This window comes from Taurulus bubalis (assembly GCF_910589615.1).
Source record: "Taurulus bubalis genome assembly, chromosome: 11".
Lineage (NCBI taxonomy): Eukaryota > Metazoa > Chordata > Actinopteri > Perciformes > Cottidae > Taurulus > Taurulus bubalis.
This window is the reverse complement of record NC_136599.1, coordinates 22,462,798-22,488,121: the sequence shown is the minus strand read 5'-3', so window position 1 is coordinate 22,488,121 and position 25,324 is coordinate 22,462,798. Positions and strand designations below refer to the sequence as shown.

The 25,324-nt window shown below is 45.8% G+C and overlaps 1 protein-coding gene across 1 annotated transcript in view; it reads left to right on the top strand.

The window, feature by feature from the left end:
* LOC306743580 (plexin-A1-like) overlaps positions 1–25,324 on the top strand; it is a gene marked incomplete at both ends in the record, with an annotated part of 182,910 nt that overhangs the window by 53,317 nt on the left and 104,269 nt on the right. Inside the window, one exon of the mRNA XM_079226108.1 lies at positions 24,617–24,748. Within this exon, the coding sequence (XP_079082234.1) occupies positions 24,617–24,748 (132 nt within the window). The remainder of the gene's footprint in view (positions 1–24,616; positions 24,749–25,324) is intronic.

The following is a 25,324-nucleotide window of genomic DNA, read 5'->3' as shown; positions in this document are numbered from 1 at the left end:
TCCGAAAAACTGTCCAAAGTGCGACGAATGCCCCGTTTTAATTTTTCCCTCTTTATGTTTCCTTCTTTCCTCATTAAGGCAGCGTGCCCGAGCTGTCCTTCCAGAAATATAATTGAAAAGCGAGGAGAAAGGCAAATGTTGCTTTAATCTCATTTGCAGGCGAACAATGGGCCTGGGACTACGCTAAATTCATGAAAGTGGCTTAATGCAATGAAATTTAATGAGGTAATTTGTGACGGAGCGAGATGGTGGATGTGTCCCACCGCGCGCACACACACACACACACACACACACACACATACTCACACACTCACACACACTTACAAACACACACACACAGAGAGGAAATCTGGCACATTAATATTTGTGGTAGGGGTGAAACTGAAAATATTTAGTCAGACAGGATTTTTTTTTTTCATCTATGAGGACTTGAATGGAGCGCTGTGTGTGTGTGTGTGTGTGTGTGTGTGTGTGTGTGTGTGTGTGTGTGTGTGTGTGTGTGTGTGTGTGTGTGTGTGTGTGTACTATCTGTGTTATTTTAGTAGAGAGCTGAGTCATGCTTCGGGGTAAAGTTCCTCACAGTCAGATTTTCGTGGAGCTGCAGAAACCCAATCATCAAGGCGCACAAATATTGACTCTTAGATTGAGGGCGTCGCTGTCGTCTGAACGGACACAATCGGAGGTTTGACTCCTTAAACCCACGCGAGCGGCGCTCTGACGCGTCCATTTTGGGGATGCTCCTTCTGATCAAGCACAGATGGGATGAGGTCTTTCAATTTGACGTTCGGAAAAAGTAGCTTCACCGTTTTGTCTGACTCAACCTCTCATGTGTCCGAGGCGGTTAGCGTCCCGTTCTAGCCTGACACCAGACTTCAGACCTGACAGCCAGCCAGGCAGGCAGGTTTCCACAGCAGAGAGGGTTCCACATCTCATCTCTGGATAAAAAAACACCAGTCGCACCAGAAAGACCTCTTCACGAAATCAAAACTTTTTTCCTACCTCAGTTAAGCTCCAAAAGATTTTTAATTTTTTGTTCAAATTTCCAGTGTTTTTATTTAGTTTATTTTGACTGCGCAAATTGAAAATGCTTATAAAGACAGTCACTACTTTTAGGGTTCGTAAATGGAGAACTGCAGGTGAGGTCACTGCTGAGAGTAGCTCCTCAAGCTTCTTTCTGTTTAGACTTTCGAAGCTAACGGAGCGAGCAGAGAATTCAAAAGGGTTCCGCCGTTCCAGGAGGATTATTCCTGTTAGATCTCATCCAGCTGTGCTCCTCAAAAACACAACTGTTGGACTTTGAGATGCAACAGCCACGGGGGCTGTTGCATCTCCAAAAGAGATGCAAAGTGCTGTGAAATCATCTAATATCTGAAGCCGCTTTGCTGTCGTTCGAACAGCCGAAGAGGACGGAGGCGGAGTCTGTGGAGAAGTAAGAAGTGAGCAGTGTTGGGGTAGTTACTCAGAAAAAGTAACTAGTTACATGTTGCTAGTTACTGTATTGAAAAGTAACTTCACTACTAGTTCCTTTACTTTCCATTTTTTTAAGCAAATGTCCAAATTAACTGCAAAGATACATGGACAAACATCATGGCCCTTTCATCACTTTATTTTCAATTTTCAATAATAATTTATTATTATTAATTAATATAATTTCCAATAATAATCCCGCGAGTCACACGACACTTCCTGCATGAACAATCTACCGTAAACGTTGGGTTACGAGCCACTACTACCTTCGGTCAGAGTCCCCGTTAGCTCCCCGCTGTAGCCGGCTGGGGCTCCTGCTAGCGCTCCGTCACTTCCCCGCTAACTTTCGCTAGCTCTCCGTTAACTTCCGCTAGCTCCCCGAAAACCACCGAAGGTAGCGGGACCAGGCTCGACACCCGACTTGGGCAGAGGGGTCACGGGCAGTAGCAGCAGCAGCGCTAGCTAGCAGCTTGTTGCTATTGTTCATGCAGGAAGTGTCGTGTGACTCGCGCGCCACTAAAAGAGAACTTTTCGGACTGGTACAAATGTCTTGGGTAACGCAGGAAAGCGCGTTACTGAGGTCTTGTAAAGTAGGGTAGTTACCAATATTTTAAGTGTAATGCGTTACTTTACTTCGTTACCTACAATAGTAATATCGTTACTGTAATCCGTTACTTTATAACTCGTTACCCCCAACACTGGAAGTGAGAAACACAAGTTGAAAGAGAGGGAACTACGGTCCATCATGTCGAAGGTAACGAGGACGAAGGAAAGCAAAGGAAATGTCTTCTAACAAGAACAATGAATCACTGCACTTTTTTTGACTTCAGTGTCAAACTGTGTTTTTCTTTACCATCACCCGTGTGTTATGCACACTCACATATTGGTTTCACTTCCTTGGAGTCAGGTAGCCAGCATTGAGCCAAGGCACATATCACTTCCTGGCACCGAGCCCGACCGACTCCCATTTCATGATGACTGAAATGTAGCTGAACGCTGGAATTAAAAGCGATGCATGATTCTCTTTACCCGCGTGTCATGACCTAGATTCGGCAACCTGCAGACTGTTTCCAAAGTTGCAGTGTGTGTGTGTGTGTGTGTGTGTGTGTGTGTGTGTGTTTTCTCTTGGGTGCAAGTGAGTAATGTTATGCTAAGAGATGGCACCGCATGGTGGTGTGTTTTTACTGGATTGGCTTGAGATATTATGCCGAATATTTTTTTCCCCTACCCCCTTCCCCCTCCTTCCTCAGCCACAGTCATGTAACTTTTTTCAGAAGTTGGAACAATTCGTTCGATCACACACATTCATATTTGACTTTGCAACAATACACGCACACAAACACACGCTCCTTCTTTTTGTGCTGCCAACCCTCGGCGCTGCGGCTGCTGCTGCGGCTGCTTTGCTTCCTCTGCAGAAGCCAATAACAGTTTAACTGTACTGTCACTCAACGGCGCCGAGCGAGAGCGAGAGGGATGAAAGTGAACAGGGAGGCAGGGAGGGAGACAAGGAGAGAGGGAGAGATTAAAAGCAGGGAGATGGATGCGACAGAGAAGAGAGAGGAAGGGAGGGGAGTGCAGGAGAGGAGAGATGGTGGTGGCGCTAGCAGCACGGGAGGAATTTGACAGAGCGAGACTGGCAAAGGGGGAGAAAGAAAGGGTGAACAGATAGAAGGAGCAGAGCAGGGTTACGGCGGGCTAAAAGGACCCGCTGCTCGCCCTGCTCGCAAACTCCTCCCACAAACCATTTAGCGCCTCACCTAATGACAGGGGCCACCGTGATGGACTTAATTAGACAGCATATTTAAATATAATGGCGCATGAATTGCAGCTATGGGCTGGAAATGTGTTAAATACAGTTTAGTTCGCACATCATGCAACGTGGAGAAGAAAAAAGAAGTCTTTCTTGAAACCGCAGATACGCAGCTTTTATTCCATTACGTCTAATGATGGAGAGTAATCTTTACCCCAAGATGAAATGCCCCCTCCGCCCTACGTCAGCCAGCCCTCCGGGCTCCATTAGGCAAGAGATGAGGTGAGGACGGGCCGCATTATCTTAACTGAGGTGAATCACCTTCCCACCGGCTCCACGGGTGTTAATAACACTCTCGTCTGGGAATGGGACGGCGAGGGATGGGGTGGTAGGGGGAGGGAGACCTTCTGTGCCGCTGCGGTCCAGTCTCGGGTCGAGGTAAATGGGTGTGTTGGCGGCTCGTAATGAAGCGCGCAGACGCGTGCTAGAGTCACGGTCAGTATATGGCGTTTGTGCATGATATCCCGCCCCCTGTGAGACGCCACGCTTTTATTTATACAGGTGGCCCAAAACAGAGAGAGAAAAAAAGCAAATTTGCACGACATACGGTTTGTTAAGTGAGTCCTCTGCACGCAGTTCATGCAAGAATACAACTTCACCAGCAAGTTGAAAAATGAGCTCACCCGGCGTATGAAATACTCACAAAACAATGGAACATATGGAATGAATGCACACTTAATATATAGATAAATAAGTAGAAGGACATAAGAGAATGCATATTGTAGAGTAGTGCTAAGAATGCCGGTATCAGTCTGTGATTCGGTCTGACACTTACACACACAATATCTCGGGAGCATGCTCCAAGCACCACCTTTTGGCTGTAGACTCTTGTGCCTCTTTTCCGCTCTACTAGACTCACATTTGGTACCAGTCACTTTTCATAGATTTGTTTCCCACTGCGGATACCCATCCAACGCGCGCTAGAATAAAAGACATATTATAATAATAAGCAATGTCATGTGCAGCGTATCTGCAGGTGAAGTGCGTTTAAGTCGCCTTTACAAATGACCAATCAGGCTTTAGATTACCAGTTTGATTGCACGAGTTCCAATAGATAACCTTCAGGCCCCACACTGCCACCACTACAATCAGCGACGAGTGCCGGGTTCTTCCAGACACCTCGCTCCCTTCTCCCTGCGCGGCTGCCTCCGCTACACACACACACACACACACACACCTCGCCCACCTATATGAAGTGACACTAATGGAGCGTTCCATAATCTGCTCCATCCATCAATCAGTAATGGGCTGCGCCATCAATCCGGCTCGCTGAGGGGGCGTACCTGTAGTCACCCTCATCGCGGCGATCCCTCATAAAGTGTAATAACCATTCGCTGGGGGTAATCTCCGCCGTGATGGGACGGGTCCCAGCCAGCCTTGACCCCGGCGACACCACGGTTGATGATGATGTCATCACCCCCCCCCACCTCACATGGACAAAGAGAGAGAGAGAGAGATGCGGAGGGAGTGTTTAAAGCAGAGTGTTCACCACCCCGTGCAGTCGATTCTCCCATTTGTAGCAGGAAGTAGCGGGAGGTTTTACGTTTCCCGTATTAACGAGCGTGCCCCCGCGAGGAGCGTCAGCTCTTTCTTTAAATCCTCACAATAATCGGGAACGCAAAGGCCGCCGCTTTCCCCATCTTTTTGTCTGAGTTCATGTGGATTCACTGGCTGCTTCATTGGCGCGACGCATGGCCTCCATACACGGCGGACACAGACTGTGACACAAGTGAAATTGAGCTCATTACAGAGCACCAAATCTAATCTCCCTTTCACTCGACACACACACATATGCCCACAAGAAACCCCACCCTGATTCCTCTTATCGCATCGTATCTCTTATGATACTGGATGCTTTTTCGTTTTATTTATTTTTGCAGAGTAATTGCAAAAGCAGTTTGTTTATCTCACGGTTGAGGCTCGCTTTAGTTTCTGCGCTGCTGTTTCAGTGAGCGTGCTGCTGTGAGGGAGAACCAGGAATCCAACCTGTTACACAGCTTTCAATTGGCAGAAAAGAGTTCCTCCAACTTTTTAATCTTCATAATGTAACTTTGTAGTAGTTGTCAAACCAATCATCTAATTGAGGAATGACTCAGTTGTATAAGAATATGCCATTTTAAAAGGGATACAGAATGTTTACAGCCAAAATAGGAACCAGTGGCACAAGTTAACTGCTTTTAAAAAAAACACAAAAAAACATTGACTTGACAGAAATTGACTTTCAAGGCAGATATGCTTTTAACAAAAAAGCAAATATCTTGCAAATGAGGATTGCTTTTTATTTTATTTGTATGTATCTATTTATTTGAGAATCAATGCTTTTCCCAAGATACATTAAGATGTAAGCCAGTTGGAGATTCTTGGAGATTAAACAAATAAAACAGTGGGTTGCAACAGTTTTGGAAGGCACGGACACATTGTGTTGTCCTCCTTCTTCTTCTTCTCTGGCGAACAGTGCATTTTGTTGTTCAATTCGGAGGACTTGCGTCATAGCGACGACGAGAAGAAGACGAGCAGCCCTTTTGCCTTTCTTGCTCCTGGGTTAGGGTTAAAATTTCTGTTGGACGTGGGGCCGTCGGGACGAACAGGGAGGCTCCCCGTCATCCCCCACCTTTTCAAACTGCACACCCGAGTGGCGAGCGCAGAACAAGGACGGACCGTTCGTGTCTCTTTCTAAATATTCCTCCATCAGCTCCGTCACTCCTTAATTCTACCTGAACAAGCTTGCTTGTCTTTCTTCTGTTGCAGGCATCAGTCCTGTTAACTCGAGTTTAGTCTCCACGCCCAGTTTGCTTGTTTGCGATCGTCTCTCAGGAGTCCCACGAAGCAACGAGAAGCAACCTCAGTCGGAGCTGCCAGTTTTGTTTTTGATCACCATGTGTGTCTGCTCTATTAATAGAAAGGCAGGAATATGCAGAAACCTTACTCTGGCTTGTCTTTAATCTGTCACAGACTCAGAGTCAGATTGTATTCCTACTGAGACGGGACCATTTAGCATCTTACTCATAACCATGAAACACTTGTTTCATAAGCTTTTATGATGACTTAAGTAAAAATGTGGCTTAAACTTTTCCAGAGTTATTGAAAGTAAATGTTCTCCGTTCACCAGCGTCACACTTCAAGCACCAGAATGTTGTAATGTCTGCTGTGCACCCACTGTGTGTGTGTGTGTGTGTGTGTGTGTGTGTGTGTGTGTGTGTGTCTTTGCATGCCCATGGCTGAGGTTAAGAGCGACAATGGCGGTTTGTTTCTTGCAGCAGCTGTGAGTGGTTAGAGGCAGACACTGGGACATTCTGTGTGTGTGTGTGTGTGTGTGTGTACGCGCGCTTTCCACTGGCGTCCATGTGGTGCCAATGGGACTGCAGGATGGTCGCACCTCACTAATCATGACATCATGCTTTCCACTGGGCCATTTCCGTGCCTCCTCGCTCGGTCTTCCGCCCTCCCTCTTGTCTCCCCCATTCATCCCTACTGACGCTGAACTTCCCGTCTCCGCAGGGCCAAAATGTCCCAACGCCTTCTGCGCTCTCAGAATGTGTCTGTATGTCTTTCTAATTCCCTTTTTCGTTACTTTCCTCTCTCTTTCTGTCTTTTTCTCGGCCTGCCAAGGCAATCGGGAATGAGAGACCTGGTGAAAAAGAAAGAAGGAAGGAGGGAGGGAGGGAGGAAAGGGGGGAGGCAGGGATTAGGGCACTTGGTGCTGGATTGGTGTCTTTTACTGCCTGGCACAGCAACAACACCGAGGCCCACCCACGGCAAAAAAAAGGGCAATCAACACAAGCCTGAATTCCTCCTTCGGCTTCCCACAAGCACACAACTGCTGGCATATAATAACACTCACTGGATGCATGCACACATGCAGTTTAACAAACATGTTGTTTTCCCTGCATAACCCTGCGTACTTTAACATTATTAAAGGGTTAGAAACAACATTATTACAGTACTTTTCTCAAAGTAGCCAAAAGGCAAAAAAAGAGAAGAAAAATGGCCCCTAGAAGCTGTAATCATGATCTTCCATTATGGATGGAACAAAAACAGTGGCACTTTCTGCTATTCTAAAATGTCAGGTTGGTTTTCAGGGTGGCATCACAATGAAGCCAATGCACTCATTAAAATCAATTTTATTGACACGCCTGTACATTACGTATTTCTTAAAATCGATTCAAATGATGGATGACGACAAGATGAAAATGCTCATTCACCTCACGAGTTAGCTGTTTCATATTCAACGCATTATTGAAAATGGGATCGCTCTATTCTGCAGTCGTCCCCAGTCCCCCGTCGAGGCTGGAGTGACGTAGAGACGCCGTATACGTCTTTGACTTCTTTTTGGAACCGGAGGAGTTGCCGCCTGCTCAGAACCTGATTTCATGTGACATCCAGTGTAGGCCACGCCCACTTCCTCTCTTCAATACAAATGCATACAGAGACGGATAATTGTGTTGGTTGAATAGATACAGATAATGGAGTACATCGTTAATATAAAATATGTACAGTATTAATAATTGAAATCATAGCTCTGACCTCTACCCAAGATGTCACTATATGACGAAGTAATCCAGATCATGCTTTTGGAGTTTTCCTTTTGGTTCAAAGCAAGGTTAAATCTGTCAAAATCAGCTGAGAGCCAGCGTATTTGTTTGGTTTCCACTCCGATAAGGAAACTTGACATCCTGAACACAGTATACGCCCACAAACACACAAATGACTATTGACAACTCCACGTTTTAAGCTGACAGTTCTCGCACCCTCACGCATTCTCCCTCGTACAGCCGCCCGGCCGCTTAGGTCACATTCAAATGATGACATTGTCACTTCAGCGACAGCCGACATCCATGCTGACGCCTCTTCATTCACAAGCCCAGAGCTGTGAAGGAGTTGGTCGGTTTCGGGGGGAGTGACAGGAGATCAGGCCCGGAATAGCGCTCACCCGGCGGGTGGGACTCAGACAGCACCCCTGCTCTGTCGGACGGAGGTGCTGGAAGGTTTCGGAGCGGCAGAAAGCACGTTCTTCTTCTCTGCATCGAATACCTTTTTCTAACCACTCATGTTGTTTCTCATCCCTCCCTTCTAAACTGCAAAATGACCTCGTTCTAATGGACTGCCCTCTGTGCAGATGTTTTGTAAACATAGGGTTCAGTCATGATTTCCATTTGTGTGAAATCTTTGGAGCTAGTGACCAGTTTTGATTGTGGTTTTATTGGGAATGTGGCCCGTAAATGTTGCTGTGGAGAAGTTTTTCTGTGCTGAAAGCAGGAGATGACATTCTGTAGAGCTGTGTGTAGTATGCAGGATAGGCAGCACATAACCACATCAATCTATGAGCGTTGATGCGCATTCATTCTGGTGGTTAGTCATTTATCGCATGTCATATTTGGGAATGACTGTAAAAACTGTTATTGACTCATTATTTCAGTGTTTTAATTCATTCCTTACTTCCTTGCTTGCCACGTCTGCCATTTTATTCATCTACATCTCATTAGTCCATACCGGAAGATCAAATTAGTGCTGTCACCGGCTATATTATTTTTATAGATAGAATTATACTTCAAACCAACCGAACAACTTCTTGTCGCACACACACCTCACGCTTCCTCTTCTTTTCATCATAGCTTCCTAGACTCTTTCTTCTCCATGTATATGCATACAGAAATAAAGAGAAACAGGAAGGGCCATAACTAATAAAAAAGACCATCGTGGGAAAGGCAAAGAGGAGAAGAAAAAGTCCTCACGGAACATTTTTTATTTGCCAAAAAAGAGAACTGTAACTTTCTAAAAATAAAATGTTTTTTTTAAAACATATGTTCTGATTCATATTCAAATATCCCCCCTCTGGGTATGTTTGGTTTTGTAGCCGGTGCATGCTGGCTGGGTGGGCGGCTGTTTGCAATGCAAGACTCAAGCTTTACCGCCAGTTGTGACTAGGAGCTGGGTATAGAGGCAGAACCCTATACCCATAAATACAGTTATACAGCAATAATGGGAAGGGACGCACCTTTCAGCCTCCAGTCAGGAGCTGCGGTTTACAGCCAGGCATTATCCCAATGATGATGTGGTAAATATAAAGGTGAGTAAACTATACTGCAGGCGGTAGTATAAGCAAAATCAATTACATTTGCAGTAAAGCATTGATTTATATTATGCCCTACATACTTGCTTCAGTTTGATGCCATTTGGTATAACGTCGACTAGGAATTCACACCATAAAGCTTTTTTTTTTTATCCTCTTGGAAAGGTTGTGAAAGGTTGGTAAACACCGTTCTGCACCCATAAAATAGGGTAGTTTGGGTTTAGTACGGTTTACCCACCAGATCCTTGTGTTGTGGCTGGAGCTCCAATGCGTTGCCTGGCGCCATAAAGCCTTTAAACATTGCATCAGATCGAGAGTCGTTAGTGAATTTAGTGTCGCCTCGAAACACGTGGGCGGGGTAAAGAAAGGGTCAGTGGGCTGGATTGTGGACGTGTGTTTGAGTGAGTGCACGTCTCTGCCTGGCACTGTAACGAGATTACCTGTCATGGGAAGCGCTCTGCGTGTGAATGGTGATGGCGGTGTGTGTGTGTGTGTTCTTGGGAAACAAGCAATGTTCCTTGTATAACTAGAAGCTTGTCCGACTGGGATTTGGGTCGGTTAGTCTGTTCGTCCGCATGGTCGACCACTTTGCTCCGTGACATCTTGTACGGACATGTACGGCCCCCAGAGGATGAACTCTGGGGTTTCTTCTACCGCCGCAGAGTTGATCGTCGTACGTTTGAGTGGAATATTTCGACAACTAGTCGATGGATCGCCAAGATATTTGGTACAGACATGCATGTTTCCCTCAGGATGACTTTTAATGATTGTGGTCATCCCCTGAAGTTATATCCAGAGTCATTCTTTGGTCAAAATATGGAATTTTCCAATATTTTTGAAAAAAAATTACAGCACTCCCATGAGCCTCAGCTGCACTCGCAGCATGTTAACATGCTCAGCTAAAATGTCGAAGAAAGTACACATGATACTCCCTAAACATCAGCATGTTAGCGTTGCCATTGTGAGAACGTCAGCATGCTGACGTTAGCATTTAGCTCTGTCCAGGCAATGCTTCAAACACCTAGTGCTGTAGATTTATAGCGTGTTCTGTGGCTGGCGATGTGTTATAGCCATGCCCGCCACGTCCTGTGTTTTTTATTTAAGAGATAGAAATGGACATTAGGGGGCTGGTTTTCATCCATGAGTTTCATTTGAATTTTGGACATGAAAAAAAGCTGTTTGAAGATGCCAGAAAATCCATTAAAAAAATAAGAAGGAAAAAAAAAGGTGTTTATACTTGGAGGTTACCTGCTTCCTTCATTGTAAACACATCACACATTCTCTGGCTGCTAATTCCAAAAATGAAAAAAGAGTGTGGACATCAGGAAATCCAATTATCGAGGATCTAAAGCCTGCTATACATACCCGCCATGTCCCTGATTCGAGTCCAGCCAGTGGCTCTGTTGCATATTAAACGTTGAATAATTGAATTTTATTGAAGAATTGTCCGTCCACTTTCTAACATATAACAGTTTATGTACTGTGACCGACAGCACATCTTGTCATTTCAACATAGATATAACATCAACTATATATTATCAACTTCAGCTCCCATGATGCTTTGGTGGTGGGCCAACGACATGCGTACATTGGGGTGGGATTGCAGACCTGACTTGACTGCTGGTGTTAGTTACAGATAGGACCGGTGTCTGGTGACAGCTCCTCTTGCACTCATTACACTGATGGACTGTAACTCTATCATGCACACACACACACACACACACACACACACACACACACACACACACACACACACACACACACACATGCTGGTAATTAATTGACACATGAGTTACGGCCCATGTAAACCCGAGGGAGTGTTGGCAGGAGACACGCCAGTAAAGTGTGCGCATACACACGCACACCCACACACACAGTACGTCCTGCAGCTATTATGTCCATCTATGTGTGTGTGTGTGTAGGTGTAGGTGTGTGTGTGTTTGTGTGTGAGAGACAGAGAGAGAGAGAGACAGAGTACGGTGGGTTTCCTGTGTGGGTAAAGCACCGGCCAGAGGCAGAGAAAGATTGTTTTGTGTGTGAGAGTGTGTGTGTGTGTGTGTGAGAGAGAGAGAGAGAGAGAGAGAGAGAGAGAGAGAGAGAGAGAGAGAGAGTATGCTGGCAGTGATGGTTCCCTCAAAGCACATTCCACCGCGGACCACAAAATCCCCCCTTGTCCTTTCTCTAGCCTCCCTCACTCCGTCTTTCTGTTAATTCTCTCTTCCTTTCCCATCTTTTCTCCCTCATCCTACTTCTCTCTCTCTCTTTCCCTTTCTCTCTCTCCCTTTTTTCTCCGCCTTGCCTAAAAAGTAGAAAATTGTCTCTGGATTCAAACTCTTCCTCTGCTAAGTGACTGAGGAATTTGTTTAGGCAGAGAGCGGTACAGGTAAAGAGTAGAAATGCATGAAAGCATAGGATTTCAGGAAAGAGACCTACCTAAATAATGTTGACCTAAACACATACTTCACCCGTTAACCTCTCACATCCGCCCCGAACCCCTTTCTTCTTAATCTGCCCCTACAGCCGACTACACTGTACAATTCACAGGCCTCTCAGCCTCCTGAAATAAAACTTCCCGTTCAGGGAATCAGTCATTTTTGGCTAACAGAGCTGCAGGGTACTTTTTTTTTTTCTTCTTCTTCTTCTTCTTCCCCTCTCCCCACTGTTGCTGCCTCTATCGCCATCTCTTCTACCACGATACCTCCATGCAGACACACTTACTACACAGCGGTGACACCACCAGGGGAGTGTGTTATTGTCTCCCACCGTATGGCTGTTTTAAATGGCAATTTGAAGCTCCGCTGGCTCTATAATTAGCTGTGAGCGCCCACAGGAGAGTGCAGGGAAGAAGAAGAAAAAAAGAAAAGAAGAAACGGGCTTATCGTCTCTCCCGTGTAATTACACATCCGAGTAGGGCGACACACACTCGCATAAGCAGACATGAGTGCAGACAGATGCGCAGACATAGCAAGGGCGTGCACGTACCAGTAATCGACATGCACGTTTTGTTGTTAGCTAGCGTAGTGCCCGTTCGGAAGAAGAAGAAAAAAAACACGCCTGTTCAGAACGGGCCAGATGCCTAGCATGTGTTTGCCGCTGCTCGCGGCTTTCCTGGAGAACAAACAACTTCACGCTCCGGGTCCTCCTCAGAAACACGCCCGCCCTCACACACCCAAGTCAGAAGGGGGGGGTAGACAGCATGCCCCACGAACAGCTATAGATTTATTACAATGTTGATATGGAAAATGTTGAATTACTACAAACGCGAAGGACTTAAAATACACAACTCCACCGTGTGCTACGTCCTGTGTACTTCTACTTCAGAGGAAACCGTTGGAGTACTAACTTATTGGCGCGATGTTACTGGTTCTGCCGCTGATTCAGATTTGACTCACACAATCTAACAATCGGGATATGATGCGTTCTTATTCATCCATCAATGGAGCATACTGGACTATGAAACGTCCAGTATGCTCCCTGTTTCTGAGCAGAGCGCTGTTTGCTTGTTTATTCATACTGAACGCGTCACACAATTTTGACAAGCGGCCCTCCCCCGGGTGCCCCAGCAGTACACCCGGGGTGCCCAAGTGCCAAGTGGATCGGATGAGCGGTTCTCCAGATATGCGAAGGGCACACACAGACATTCAGACAGAGAATCTTTTGCCTTGCAACGAGATTTGCCACCTGTGCTAATACGCCAAAGCATCTCCACCCGTCTGACTTCCTGCCCGTTTGCCAGAGGAAGTGACTTCTACTTTTTTTCAACAGCTGCGACAAATATGCAAAAGTGGAGATGAACGACGGCAGGAGAACAGACAGTGCAGAAATATGAGTGCTGCTCTCGTTTTGCCAGAGCCGTGTGTGTGTGTGTGTGTGTGTGTGTGTGTGTGTGTGTGTGTGTGTGTATATCATACCACTGCGGCTGTGAGGCTGCTGCAGATAGACATAAAAGGGAAGACAGAGTGTGTTAGAGGCCGAGGTCATTAATCTGACTGTCCGCTGCTCTCTCTGTTCCCGAGACAAAAAAAGAAAAAGACAGAAAAAAGCAGCGGAGACGAGGAGAGAGAGGACAATGGCATCGGGTAGCACCTGTCCCAGTGACAAGCTACATCAGACGTAGCATGCTAGCTGTGTCGGCCGCCAACTCACGACCTCGTTACAACTGAAGACATGGAGTTTGACAGCCGGGTGCTTTTACCACACAGCGAGGGTCAACCAAAAAGGATACTGCTTGTTGCATTGTGGGAAATGCAGGATATTGTGTTTTTTCGTCTGTTACTTAAAACAAGGATATGTTCGACCATTCTTTTTCTCTTTTTTCCTTTTTACTGTCGCTTGTGATCTCAAACTTAATAGAAGTGCAATGCTCAATCACTGGTTTATCTCTTTGAGTCATAGATAAGTCCTGTAAGTAGTCTTTCGACAATAGATATATACATTTATAGACATTTATATATATTTTCTACCGCATAGTAGCTACTCTCTAAATTGCATGCATTGTTATTGTCTTAACAAAGGCACAAAGTGACGTTTCGGCCACCGCATTTACATGATTATGATTACGCCTGTCAATCTTTCGACGTGTCATTGAGCCGACTCCGGTCTGATGTGTCTGAGTCGCCGCTGGTTATCCAGAGTCTTCGTCGTCTCATGGCCAGCTGAGGTCACTCTGCTGAGTCGTGTCCTCAGTGACTCTGACCGAGGAGCCAGGAGGGGAACGAGGTCGGGTGGGACGTTGCTGCGTCGGATATCAGTCAGAGATGAATGAATTAAAGAAGGAAAAAAAACATACTTCTTTTGCATTTCTTATTACCTTACCAGCACAGATTAATGATTCACGCCTCTCCTGTCTAACTGTGTATTCATATTTGCGTTTGTGTCTTTCGGGGAAGGTTGTCGATTGTCGTTGTCACTCTCATTGCTCCCTCTCTCTCTCTCTCTCTCTCTCTCTCTCTCTGCGGCCCCGGAATTAATCGCCATGGCAATGGGCCAGCACAGGAGAGCAAAGAGAAAGGAAGAGGGATACATTCATCATTCGCTCAGTAGACGTTCACCCTGTGACCGCGCCGTGACATTGTTTTCTTTATTCAGTTCATTCGGGGCAGCGGCCGATAATTTATATGCGTTACCCTCTTTAATAATGAGTTGTCGTCTTACCGAGGTGGGGCAGCCTCCTGTTGACACACACACACACACACACACACACACACACACACGCACACACGTAAAATGCTCAGTCAACATCGGGGTCTTGACCGCTCTTTGTCAAAGTCAACACACACACATACACGCTGAAGGAGTGGCAGTGATGAAGTATCCTCTCCTTCCTGGTGTTTGCTTCAGTCAGGCTGATCCGAAACTACAGAATCGTGTGTCTGTGCGTACATAGGGAGTGTGTGTGTGTGTGTGTGTGTGTATGTGTGTGTGTGTGTGTGCATAGCATTTATTTCTCTTCCTTCCTTTTCAATCCATACTGCTCTGTTTACCTTGAAGACAGCGGTACAGTGGTCCTCGAGGCCTACACCTCTCAGCTCTTGACAAATTGAGCTAGTTTAGCGGTAGTTTCACTACTCACTGCAGGGCAAACACACACACACACACACACACACACGTACGAACACTCACACCTAGGCACGCTGCTAGGCTGAGTTATACACAAGTGTGTTCTGCTTGGCCGATCAGGTGTGTCAGCTGAGCATCAAGGCGGGGAGAAAAAGCAAAAGAGAGAGAGAGTGTGTGAAAAGACGAAGAGAAGAGAGTGGGATGAGAGAGGGGCAGATGGGCGGAGAGAGAGAGAGAGAGAGAGGGAGAAACAAAAGAGAAAGGCTATTGTTTTATAAAGCTCTGAGGAGCGAGTGAGAGGGGAACGGTGGAGCCAAATCAGATACGGCGAGGGGATGTGAAACGCCGCGTAGATGCAAATACACACACACACATATCATTGATAGGGCTCGAGAGACGAAGATTTGTCCTCACTAGTCGTCCTCTCAGACTGTCGAGATAAAACTATTATGGTTGGAGTGTGGAAACGGTAGCTCAGCAGTCCTATCTGGGCACCCTCTCTCTCTCTCTCTCTCTCTCTCTCTCTCTCTCTCTCTCTGTCTCTCTCTCCGTTGATCTTCGGAGGGAATCCGTTCACCGTCACATGGCACCGTTCCACACCAAGAAGCTGCTTCATCGTGTCTGACAGGCTATTGAGATCCTCTGACTACATTATTACGACTTGTTCAGGAGGAGCATGAGCTGTTTGTTATCTAACAAAAAATACTGCCACTGCAGTAGCATTCTCAGTTTTTGCTACTCCTCTTCGGTACAGCGTGACTGCAAACAATTCCAACTCGGAGGTCCACTTTTTAGCTCTTTTTTTTTTTGCTGGAGCTTTCAACCATATCCTACGCTCTCTGGAGGTGGATGGAGTTTGCTCAGTTGTCATGATATGGATCTGTTGACATGAAAGCTCAGTAGCTGTTTGGATTTCGTCCATAGCTCTTTCACGACTTTCATATCGGCTCATAAATGAAGCATGAAGGTTATTTGTTGACCTTGGAAAATAGCAGTTTGGCAAAGCAATCCCGCTTCAAGCACCACTTAGAGTGAAGAGTTAGACTGACAGCCAATGAAGCGTCAGTGATTCTCTGCCAGAGATACTACTGGCCTTGTATTTGTTTTCTCTCAGGTATCTCCAGAAAGCAATGATGGGCAACACACACACACACACACACACACACACACACACACACACACACACACACACACACACACACACACACACACACACACACACACACACTGACAGCAGGATCCAAAAGGAAGTTACATTTAATACCAACTACAGACTCTATAAGAAATGCACGTAGTCGACAGGAGAGAAAGATAGAAAGAAAAAAGAAGAGGCTGTCACATCATTTCCAAAAGTGAAGAGTTCTTTAAAAAAATTGAAATAGGCCGCCAGGCTTATTGTTGGCCTGTCATCAGATATGAGTCATTCGCAGTACTTTACGAATTAGTCAACTTGCTTTCATTCAATTGTCAAAAGAGAATTTTAAGCACACCTTTGTAATGTCGCAAAAGAGGAAGAGGTGAGGCGTGTTTCCATCAACCGGTTTGGGGCCGATGGGAGTGTGGGCTACGCTCCACCTTTCCCGAAAGCCCATTATTTACTAAAACCCCAATAGTCCTAAAGATGTCTCATCGGACCGAAAGCCCATTTGTCCGACGACCCGTTATCAGGAAAAACAAAGGGCCATTGTTCTGAAGGCCCATTGCTCACACTCTACCTGCAACAAACACAAGCACTCTGCTCTTTCTTATTATTATTGTTATTATTATTATTCAGAATGATGTCATTGCAGCTTCCTGTTTTTTCCCACTACGAGATAAAAAATGGAGAGGGGTCTTCAGGAATTTGTTTTTTATTGTGCAATTTGTTATTGTTTCTCCTTGTCAGCTATTGGCCGTGTTTCATGCTGCCGGGGATGAAGACAAATCCATGCAATGATTCTAATGCGCCGACATGGGAACCAGCTGCTCAGCTGTGAACTTATACGGCGAAGGCGTTTCCCTCCCTCTCTTTTTCAAGTACCGCTAGAGAGCCAGAATGTCGCCCTTTCCCGTAGATCTTTTTCAATAACAAATACTTCAAAATGCACTCAGACTGACCTCACACAGCACTCCAGACATCCCATCATCCCAGTGAAGTGACACTGACTTCACACACCCTCCAAACTCTTATATAAAAACTGTTATTCAGTAACAGTCTTACAGCCTAACACCACTGGCGGCAGGGAAATTGTCTTGTCCTTCTCCCTCATCTTCCTCCACAGAAAGTGAAAAATATGCAGAGGTGCCACCTTTCTTGCTCATTGCTAATTTCGGCAGGAAGACCGCCTCCCGACTTGAGGCTCACGGGCGGCTGAGAATGCTTCTTCACAAGCGTGGATATGCACATGCACAGATACGCTCGGGACCTGCTCACAGTCACGATCCCAGACATTGTGTGCGTGAATGTCGTTAGCTTCACATTGGCCTCTGCCTGCAGGATCGGCCTCGGGCAAGAATGTGGAGCTGCTGCTGCTGCTGCTGCTGTAGCGCACAGCCAGACCCAGTTATGTCAAAGGCATTCTCAGGGGGCGGCGTGGCACAGCGGGACCGAAGGGAAGAGGAAGAGGAACCTCATAAAAGTCATGTAATCTTATCTTTAACTGCCGAACACGGCAGAGGCGCACGACCCATCGTGAGCGAGCGCGTTGTCATTTCTTTACCACCTGAGTGATTTTATTCTGTCCCGTTTGACACTTACTGGAATGAGTGAGACGGCATAGAGTGTTTCACTTGTTTTTGAAAGGACCTGATGTAGATGTAAGGAGATGAAAGAGGCGGGAGGAGGGAGGATGAGAGCAAAACCATGTGAGATAGATGGAGAAGAAGTTAACAAGAGGGACAGAAAAGAAGAGAGGGGGATAAAATAGATGGAGAGCAAAGAGGCAAAAGGGGACTGCTTACTGTGTGTGTGGCGCTGAGAGGGAAACTCAAGTCCATCACGCTTGTGAAAGATTAAAGAGGCTCCAAACCTGCAAACACACACACATGCAACCATGCCAGCCCAACCCGACTGACGGCAGAAGAAAAAGAAGCCCTGTGCCCTGTCTAACTATCTGACAAGAATACAGAATGCAGCGCCGGAGAATAAATGGGAGTCGTGCGTGTGCTCACGTGCACATCCGCGTGCTCCTGACTTGAATAGAAGGAGACGTCTTCTGTTAGCGTCTTGTGGTTACAAAGTGACATTTGGTGGCGCGTATTCCCCAGCAGGGATGCAAGTCAAAGGGATCCAGTGACATTTTGACGCTCCCAGAGCCCCGTAGTTTCAGTGCTAATAGTGCTAATAAAGCAGGCCAGGGGTCTGGGGAGGAGAAATAACAGCGGTATAATTCAAGCTGTTGTCAAGTTATGCCTTTGAGATTTTTTTTTTTTTTTTGCGTAATTGCTCTGGCTGCTTCAGCCAAGTTGTCACACTCAGGCGGGCAGTGCTGCTCAAAAATAACTGCGACATGTCAGCGCTTCTAAAAAACAGTGCTGGCTTTACAGGTTGTTGCATGATGCGCTTCCAGTGGAAATATGTTTTATATAACTTGAGTCTACCTTTGTGTTGTTTTGGACGTATAACAATGTTTTACCTAGCAAGTTAATATATGAGAACTGGAAGGGGCGGTATTGATGAAAGGGAATTCAGTTAATGATCATCATCAGGCCATGTGGAATAACCTTTCTCTGGAATGCACCGGTTTGATTGGCTGGGGAGCATCCATTGAGATGATTTCCAACGCAAGCAGTTTGTCCGTGAGTTTCCTGGGCTGGAAAAGCCCGTTAAAATAGAAACGCTCTTCTAAATGTAGTAATTCTTAATAATCTATCGGCTATGGGTTTGGGTCCAGGTAGGATGGCGGTCTGCCAATAAGTGACATCTATTGTTTTCTAATGAAGTGGTGTAGACAATGTGATGAATGCTCGTCCCCTTGCCCTGTTTGACGAAAGCGAGGTCATCGCAGCTAAAGAATATGTTTTCACAGGTCGTAAAATTAATGGCAAAAGCAAAAAAAAAAAAAAAAGACTCAAAATTCAAATGAACTGGAATTTTCTCTTAACTAGTAAGTAAATAAGTAAAAAAAAAAGTGAGACCAAGGATGCTTTAAAAAAAATGAGAGCTCTGTTCCGAAGAGGGTAAGCTCCGCTCCACCACATGTTTAGCACAAATCCAGCATCCGCATTGGATTGCTGCTATTACCAGAGCACTGGTCATATATATACGCCCCCCCCGTAAAAAGAAGTCAATCTGACCAAAACAGCGACCCTCAGTGTGTACTGTACACACAGCGTTGCTCCCTTTTAACGTGAGCCAACTATTGTTAGCTGTTAGGAAAACAGCTTCATGGTGACATGTTGTCACCGGCCAGCTGTCTGCCTGTCACTCTTTGTGTGTGTGTGTGTGTGTGTCTGTGTGTGTATGCATATGTGTGTGTCACCTGGGGCCGGCCTCCTGTTGTGAGAGCAGCGGTGCGACAAAAGAACGATGATTAATTTCACTCGGAGAAAACCTGTCTCGCTGATGTGGCTCTACATAGCTGTGTGTGTGTGTGTGTGTGTGTGTGTGTGTGTGTGTGTGTGTGTGTGTGTGTGTGTGTGTGTGTGTGTGTGTGTGTGTGTGTGAGCTGTAGACTGTGCAGTCAGCAGGTGCTGTGATACTTTGGATGCCCTCCAGTCAGGGTCAGACGCGCACACACTCACGTACACATTCACTGAACATGAGCAAATCTCAGCCCACCAGCTTGCACTGGCACACCGACTCTCTCTCTCTCTCTCTCTCTCTCTCTCTCTCTCTCTCTCTCTCTCTCTCTCTCTCTCTCATCCTCTCTTTTTGAACATATGACTCGCCCAGTTGTTTACGAACTGTTAGTGTCAAGTGGCAACTTCCTGGTCTGAAAAGCACAGCCAAAGTTGAAGTGCCTTTAACTTGCATTCTCTCTACTAACCATCAGGGGGCGACGCCACTGGTTGCAAAAATAAGTCTGATTGTATAGAAGTCTATTAGAAAACAACTCTACTTCTATCTTGATGTATTACCTCAGTAAACATGTGTTTATGGTCTCAGTGTTCATTTAGTAAATTATGGTTCCAGTTTAGAGTAAAATAGGCCATGAAGCAGAGAATGCTTGTTTTTAGCTCCACCCTCTTGTGAAAAAAACAGAATGGCAACGGACAAAATGCAGAACCCAAGGCTTCTAAACCGTAGTCCACAAACCAATGGGGGACTTCCTGTCGACTACGTGCTTTTCTTATAGAGTCTGTAGTTGGTATTAAATGTAGCTTCCTTTTGGATCCTGCTGTCAGTGTGTGTGTGCATGTGTGTGTGTGTGTGTGACCCCCCCTCTCAACAGATGAGACCAAAATCAATTTCATTCGGATCATGATTACAACGAGGAGCTGTTAACACGCACACTCTTACTTACACACACACACACACACACACACGCACACCACCGTAGATTTCATTAAGGAAATTATCCCCCCCCTCCCAACCCCCGCTGTTCCCTTCATCGTCAAATAGCTACTTGAACATTTAGGACATCGGTTCATTACTCGTCCTCACCGGACATTTGTAACACCGGTTTCAGTGAGACATGCTAACTAGGTTAACAAGCTGCTCCTTCCTATATCCTACCCTCTTCTTCCTTTTCCCCCCGTCTCTGCATCCTTCCCTCCTTCCTTTTCATTGTCCCTTCCTTTGTCCAACCATGTAATTAACTAGATGTTTAACAGCTGATGTTGGACAGGGCACTGCTGTGTCTGGACACACATGTGCATGCAGACACACACACACACACAAACACACACACAGTGGGAGAAAGAGGTCTGTGTCCGTGAGGGAAGAAAAACAACAAGGTGGAGAAAAAAAAGAAGGAAAATAAAGGGAAATGCAATAGGAGATCAAAATGAGGTGGAGAAGTTGAGGAAGAAGGCACGTCAGGAGAAAGGGCGGCACTTGAAAGAAAGCTGGAATAAAGTGCAAGTGCAAAAATGCATAATGCAAGTGAATGAATGCCAAAATGAAAGACGGAGGCGAGAAAGAGAAGGGAGAAAGAATGATTAGGAGACAGGCAGTCAAACAAAGCCACTGGGAAAATACGAACCGAGTGCGTTTTTTTTTTTTGGAGGGAAGAAGAATTGATAGCAGGCGCTTGTGTTTTCCTAGTCTACCTGACCCAAAGGTGTGACCGGTGGTTGAACCCAGCGTGGTATTAATCACCACCCAAACCTCATTACTCCCCTTTGTTCACCTTTTTTGCCTCGTCCTCCTCTACACACACACACACACACTCACACACACCATCCCTCTCTCTAGTCCACCACACCTCCTCATCCGTCTCAACCGCCATTACCAACCAGCGCATCAATGCGTGTTAAACTTGCTCGGCGTTATCCTGAGTTATCTGTACGGTAACTCAGGAAAGAAATGCTGATTTCAAACTGTCGAACTACATTGCTCACAATCAGCATCACGGCCAGTACATGTTGAGTGATATACAACATATCTGTATATGGAGTAACCCTATTCATGTGTTTTCAATTGTTTGCCACACGTCACCTTTGACTTGAACGCACACTCTCCTACTCTTCACCTTTTCCGTTCACTCTGATGAATCCTCTGCTCTGCCCCTGATAGCCGCCTTCTAGGCAGCCAACCTTCGGCTTGTATGGTGGAATTTACACGGGAACGTTGACAAAGGATGTCTGTTGAAAAGCCCTAAAATGACTAAAAAAGACCAGTGGCAATGTGACTTTATAGCTTTCGTCCAATCAAAGGTAGAAGTAGCTCGACATTGTCATCGGGTTGTTTCCACTTGGGTTTGTGAGTGTATGAGTGTTTGCTCGGATAGGCATTTTGTTTGTGCACCTGTGGACCTCAATGTATGTGTGTGTGTGTGTGTGTGTGCGTGGGTGTATGTGAGGGTTACAGTGTCCTTTCTTATATCAGCGGTCCTTTGGTAATGAGCATGATCCCAGGGGGGAGGCGACGGAGAGGTCCGAGCTTGAAGAAGTGGTTGAAAGTTAAGTGTGGGCTGCAAACTCATCAGGAGAAGTCACCTAACTTCCCTTCTGATCCAAACTTTCTTCGTGGCTGAAGGTGACCCGGCGAGAAAGCCGCCCCTTTCGAGGAAAAAGTTCGAAGACATGATGCATGTCTCATTGTGCCGCCCTTAAGCGAGACACCCTGTCTCTGCTTCCTCAATGTCCATCACCCTGGAACAAGAGCATTAGCTGAGAGCCTGGAATACATCTCTCTCTCTCTCTCTCTCTCTCTCTAAACTGAATTGACGCATCATTTTAGCCAAATGAACATTGTTGTGAAACTCATTGATTGGTGGATAATTTGAATGCAAATGGCAGCAGTTAATGTTTCGGCGCTCTCACCCTGGAGTGGCCCGCTGAGCAGGATAAAAATACACGTGATTGTCGAGCTCCAAAGAGGTAAACTAATCAGTACAAAATAACAGCCTGCTTTAATGACTCATACGCTGTCAGTAACATCAAAGTGGGATCCTTTATGGTTTTTTTCCCCTTTCTTTTTTGGTCTCATAATCACCCTCGGAGTAGCTATAAAACCATATTTAATAAGCGCCTTTTAAAACAGGTAGACGCCGCTTTAAGAGGGCCGTCTCTTTCATCTAATAGCCGGGGCTCTCTGCTAATACGTTGCAGAAAGTAAGAAGCCGGACGAATGGAAACATAAAAAAAAGTTCAAGATGCCCTCGTGTCGCCCCTCCATTCCCCCCACACACACTTTTATGGCTTTGAATTTAGTGAGCGCAGACGACACAAAGAAGAAGACAAAGTGGGATTTATGGGCAGGGTTTTTCAAGGTAAACAGATGCCATCTATTTGGAACTCTTATGATATAATGCAATATAAGTTGGGTTCTAAGAAGAAAAAAGGAAAAAGAACGAAAACAGTGGATTCTCGTGAGCGTTAATGAAAGTTGCTCACCCTTCCTGAGAAGTCAGTTTGGACACACTCACTTCTAGAGGTCAGGAAAGGAGAGCAGACACCTGCAGGAGACGAGATGAGAATCTCCAGTCACCTGCTCCAGTCTGCAGTCCCCTCTGTGCCAGCTGACCTGAATCCCACTCCAACTGCCCTCTGCCCCGAGCTGTAGGCCAGAGCACGCTCCCTGCTCCTACACCCCCCTCCTCTCGCCGCCACAGTCCTTCACTCATAGCAACCGATAAGGCGGCCCAGGGCGTGTAGAAGTTTTAGAATGGCCCAAATATTTTTTTTTCTTCTGCCCGACTGCGTTGTTGTTCGCAGCCAGACATACAGGAGGACAAAAGGTCGCCCTCGCATCAATAAAAGTTTCAGGGTGTTTGTGTTCATGTGGGAGCAACATAAGGGGCAGCTAAAACAAATGACCTTTGGACAGTAACAACTCGGGGACACCTCCTCCACACACACACACACACACACACACACACACACACACACACACACACACACACACACACACACACACACACACACACACATACAAACACCTGTCTTGCAAGTCAGAAAAGTTTACAACTTTTGTTGTCAGAGGTGGTAAAGGCCCTGTGTCAGGTTTTTCCAACACAACTCTTCTGTTTCTGCTGCTACATGCCTCACATTTTTCCACCCAGTGTAAAAAACCAAGACTTTGGACTCTGAGCGTCCCGCTGAAATGCGGATTTGTCAAAGCACTTGAATTTTAACCAAAGCCTCCCCCTCCCCTCTTGAGCGACAAAAGCACATTCAGTGATGACAGTCTGTCTGTTAATGAACCTTCTGTTCAGAAAAAAAATGATTAAGGAAAAGTCTGGTTGTGATCTGGCAGATAATAACTGCAGAGACTGTTGGGAGAAGGGAGAATAGAGAAGAAAAAAAGAAAGTAAATGACAGAGCGAGTCTGGGCGACAGAAAAACACAAAAGTTGTTTCAGACGAAAATGCTATCAGGTGATGGATGAGCAGATGGAGGTCGGGAAATTAGAAGGAGAAAGATCCAGACAAGAAGAGAGAAGGAGAATGACTTGCTCGTTCAAGGAAGAAGAACCCTCGTAACTCTGTAATTTTGCCTGACTCAACACCTTAAGCTCCAACAAAAGAGCCGTCATTATAGTTGATTACTGTAGTTAGGCTTCACCAAATAACGGTGGACTATGCACGGGATTAATACCCCAGACTGACATAATGTAGTAAAATGTTACATTTAGTCAAACATGTAACTTACAACCATGTATGTCAACAAATAATGAACATATTAAGCATGCAGATTGATGTAAAGCTTGGTTGTTCATTGAGAGCTAGCTAGCTTAGCTAAAAATTCTGGTACTCAAACACGCCGAGCACCAGCTTTCAGCTAACGACCTAGACGAAACTAACTTTCAACATAAAACAACACCAGCCAGTGCACATAACGCTAATCGGCAGTTTACTGTACTGCATTTAGGCGTACTGCTGTGGCAAAACTGTATCAACTTAGTTAGCTAAGCTGTCGTTCAGTTAGCTACAGCTGAAAAAGCTAAAAGCTAGCTCACGCTGAAGTTGACAGACATCAGCTTCTGTCCTCCTCCAGTGCATGTCCTCATCAAGGACAAGTATGGAAACTTGTTTTGTTTTTTGTGTCATTGTCAGACGATAATTTAAAAAACATTTGATTGTAATCGTGGCTATTTTTCCATTTCCCTTTTTTTCCTCTTCCAGATCCTGGTGAACTCCATCACCCAGCCTGCCTTGCTGTATGAGAATGTGGTGGTAAAAGACGGGAGCCCCATCCTGAGAGACATGCTCTTCAGCCCGGACCACCAGTACCTATACGCCCTCACCGATAAGCAGGTACGAGAATCACGCACGCGGAAAACCAAGCGGTCTGCGGCTCGTAATGCAGCCCGCTGGGTCGCCGTTGGCATCCCTGATGAGGTCTAGTGATTTCGGTGGGGAGAGATCTTGTGATTACGTGACGGCACGTGGTGCACAAATACACGCACACTTAGCTCGGTTGGTGCGTGTGTTTTTTGAGAGTGTGTATGTTTGCAACGATTTTGCAATCCGCACTTTCATAAATACAATTTAGACTTGCTGAGTGCTCACAGAAATACACACACATCCCTCTTCACTACTGACAATTGATGTCGTGAAGGTTAGAAAGGGCGAGCAAAAATAAAAGAACATGGAGACGATGGAATAGCACCATAAAGACTTCATGAGGAAAAGTGTATTCAAAACATGCACTGGGGGAAACGAGCAATCAAGCTTAGTACATACATACAGTACCACATACAACGCATGGACACATTTGCAATTCAAGCAGTATTACACACGCAAACATACACATATAGAGTCATAAGTGGCAATTAATATCATGAATATTAAAATGTGTCACATATAGGCTGAAGCCCCATACCACCCTTC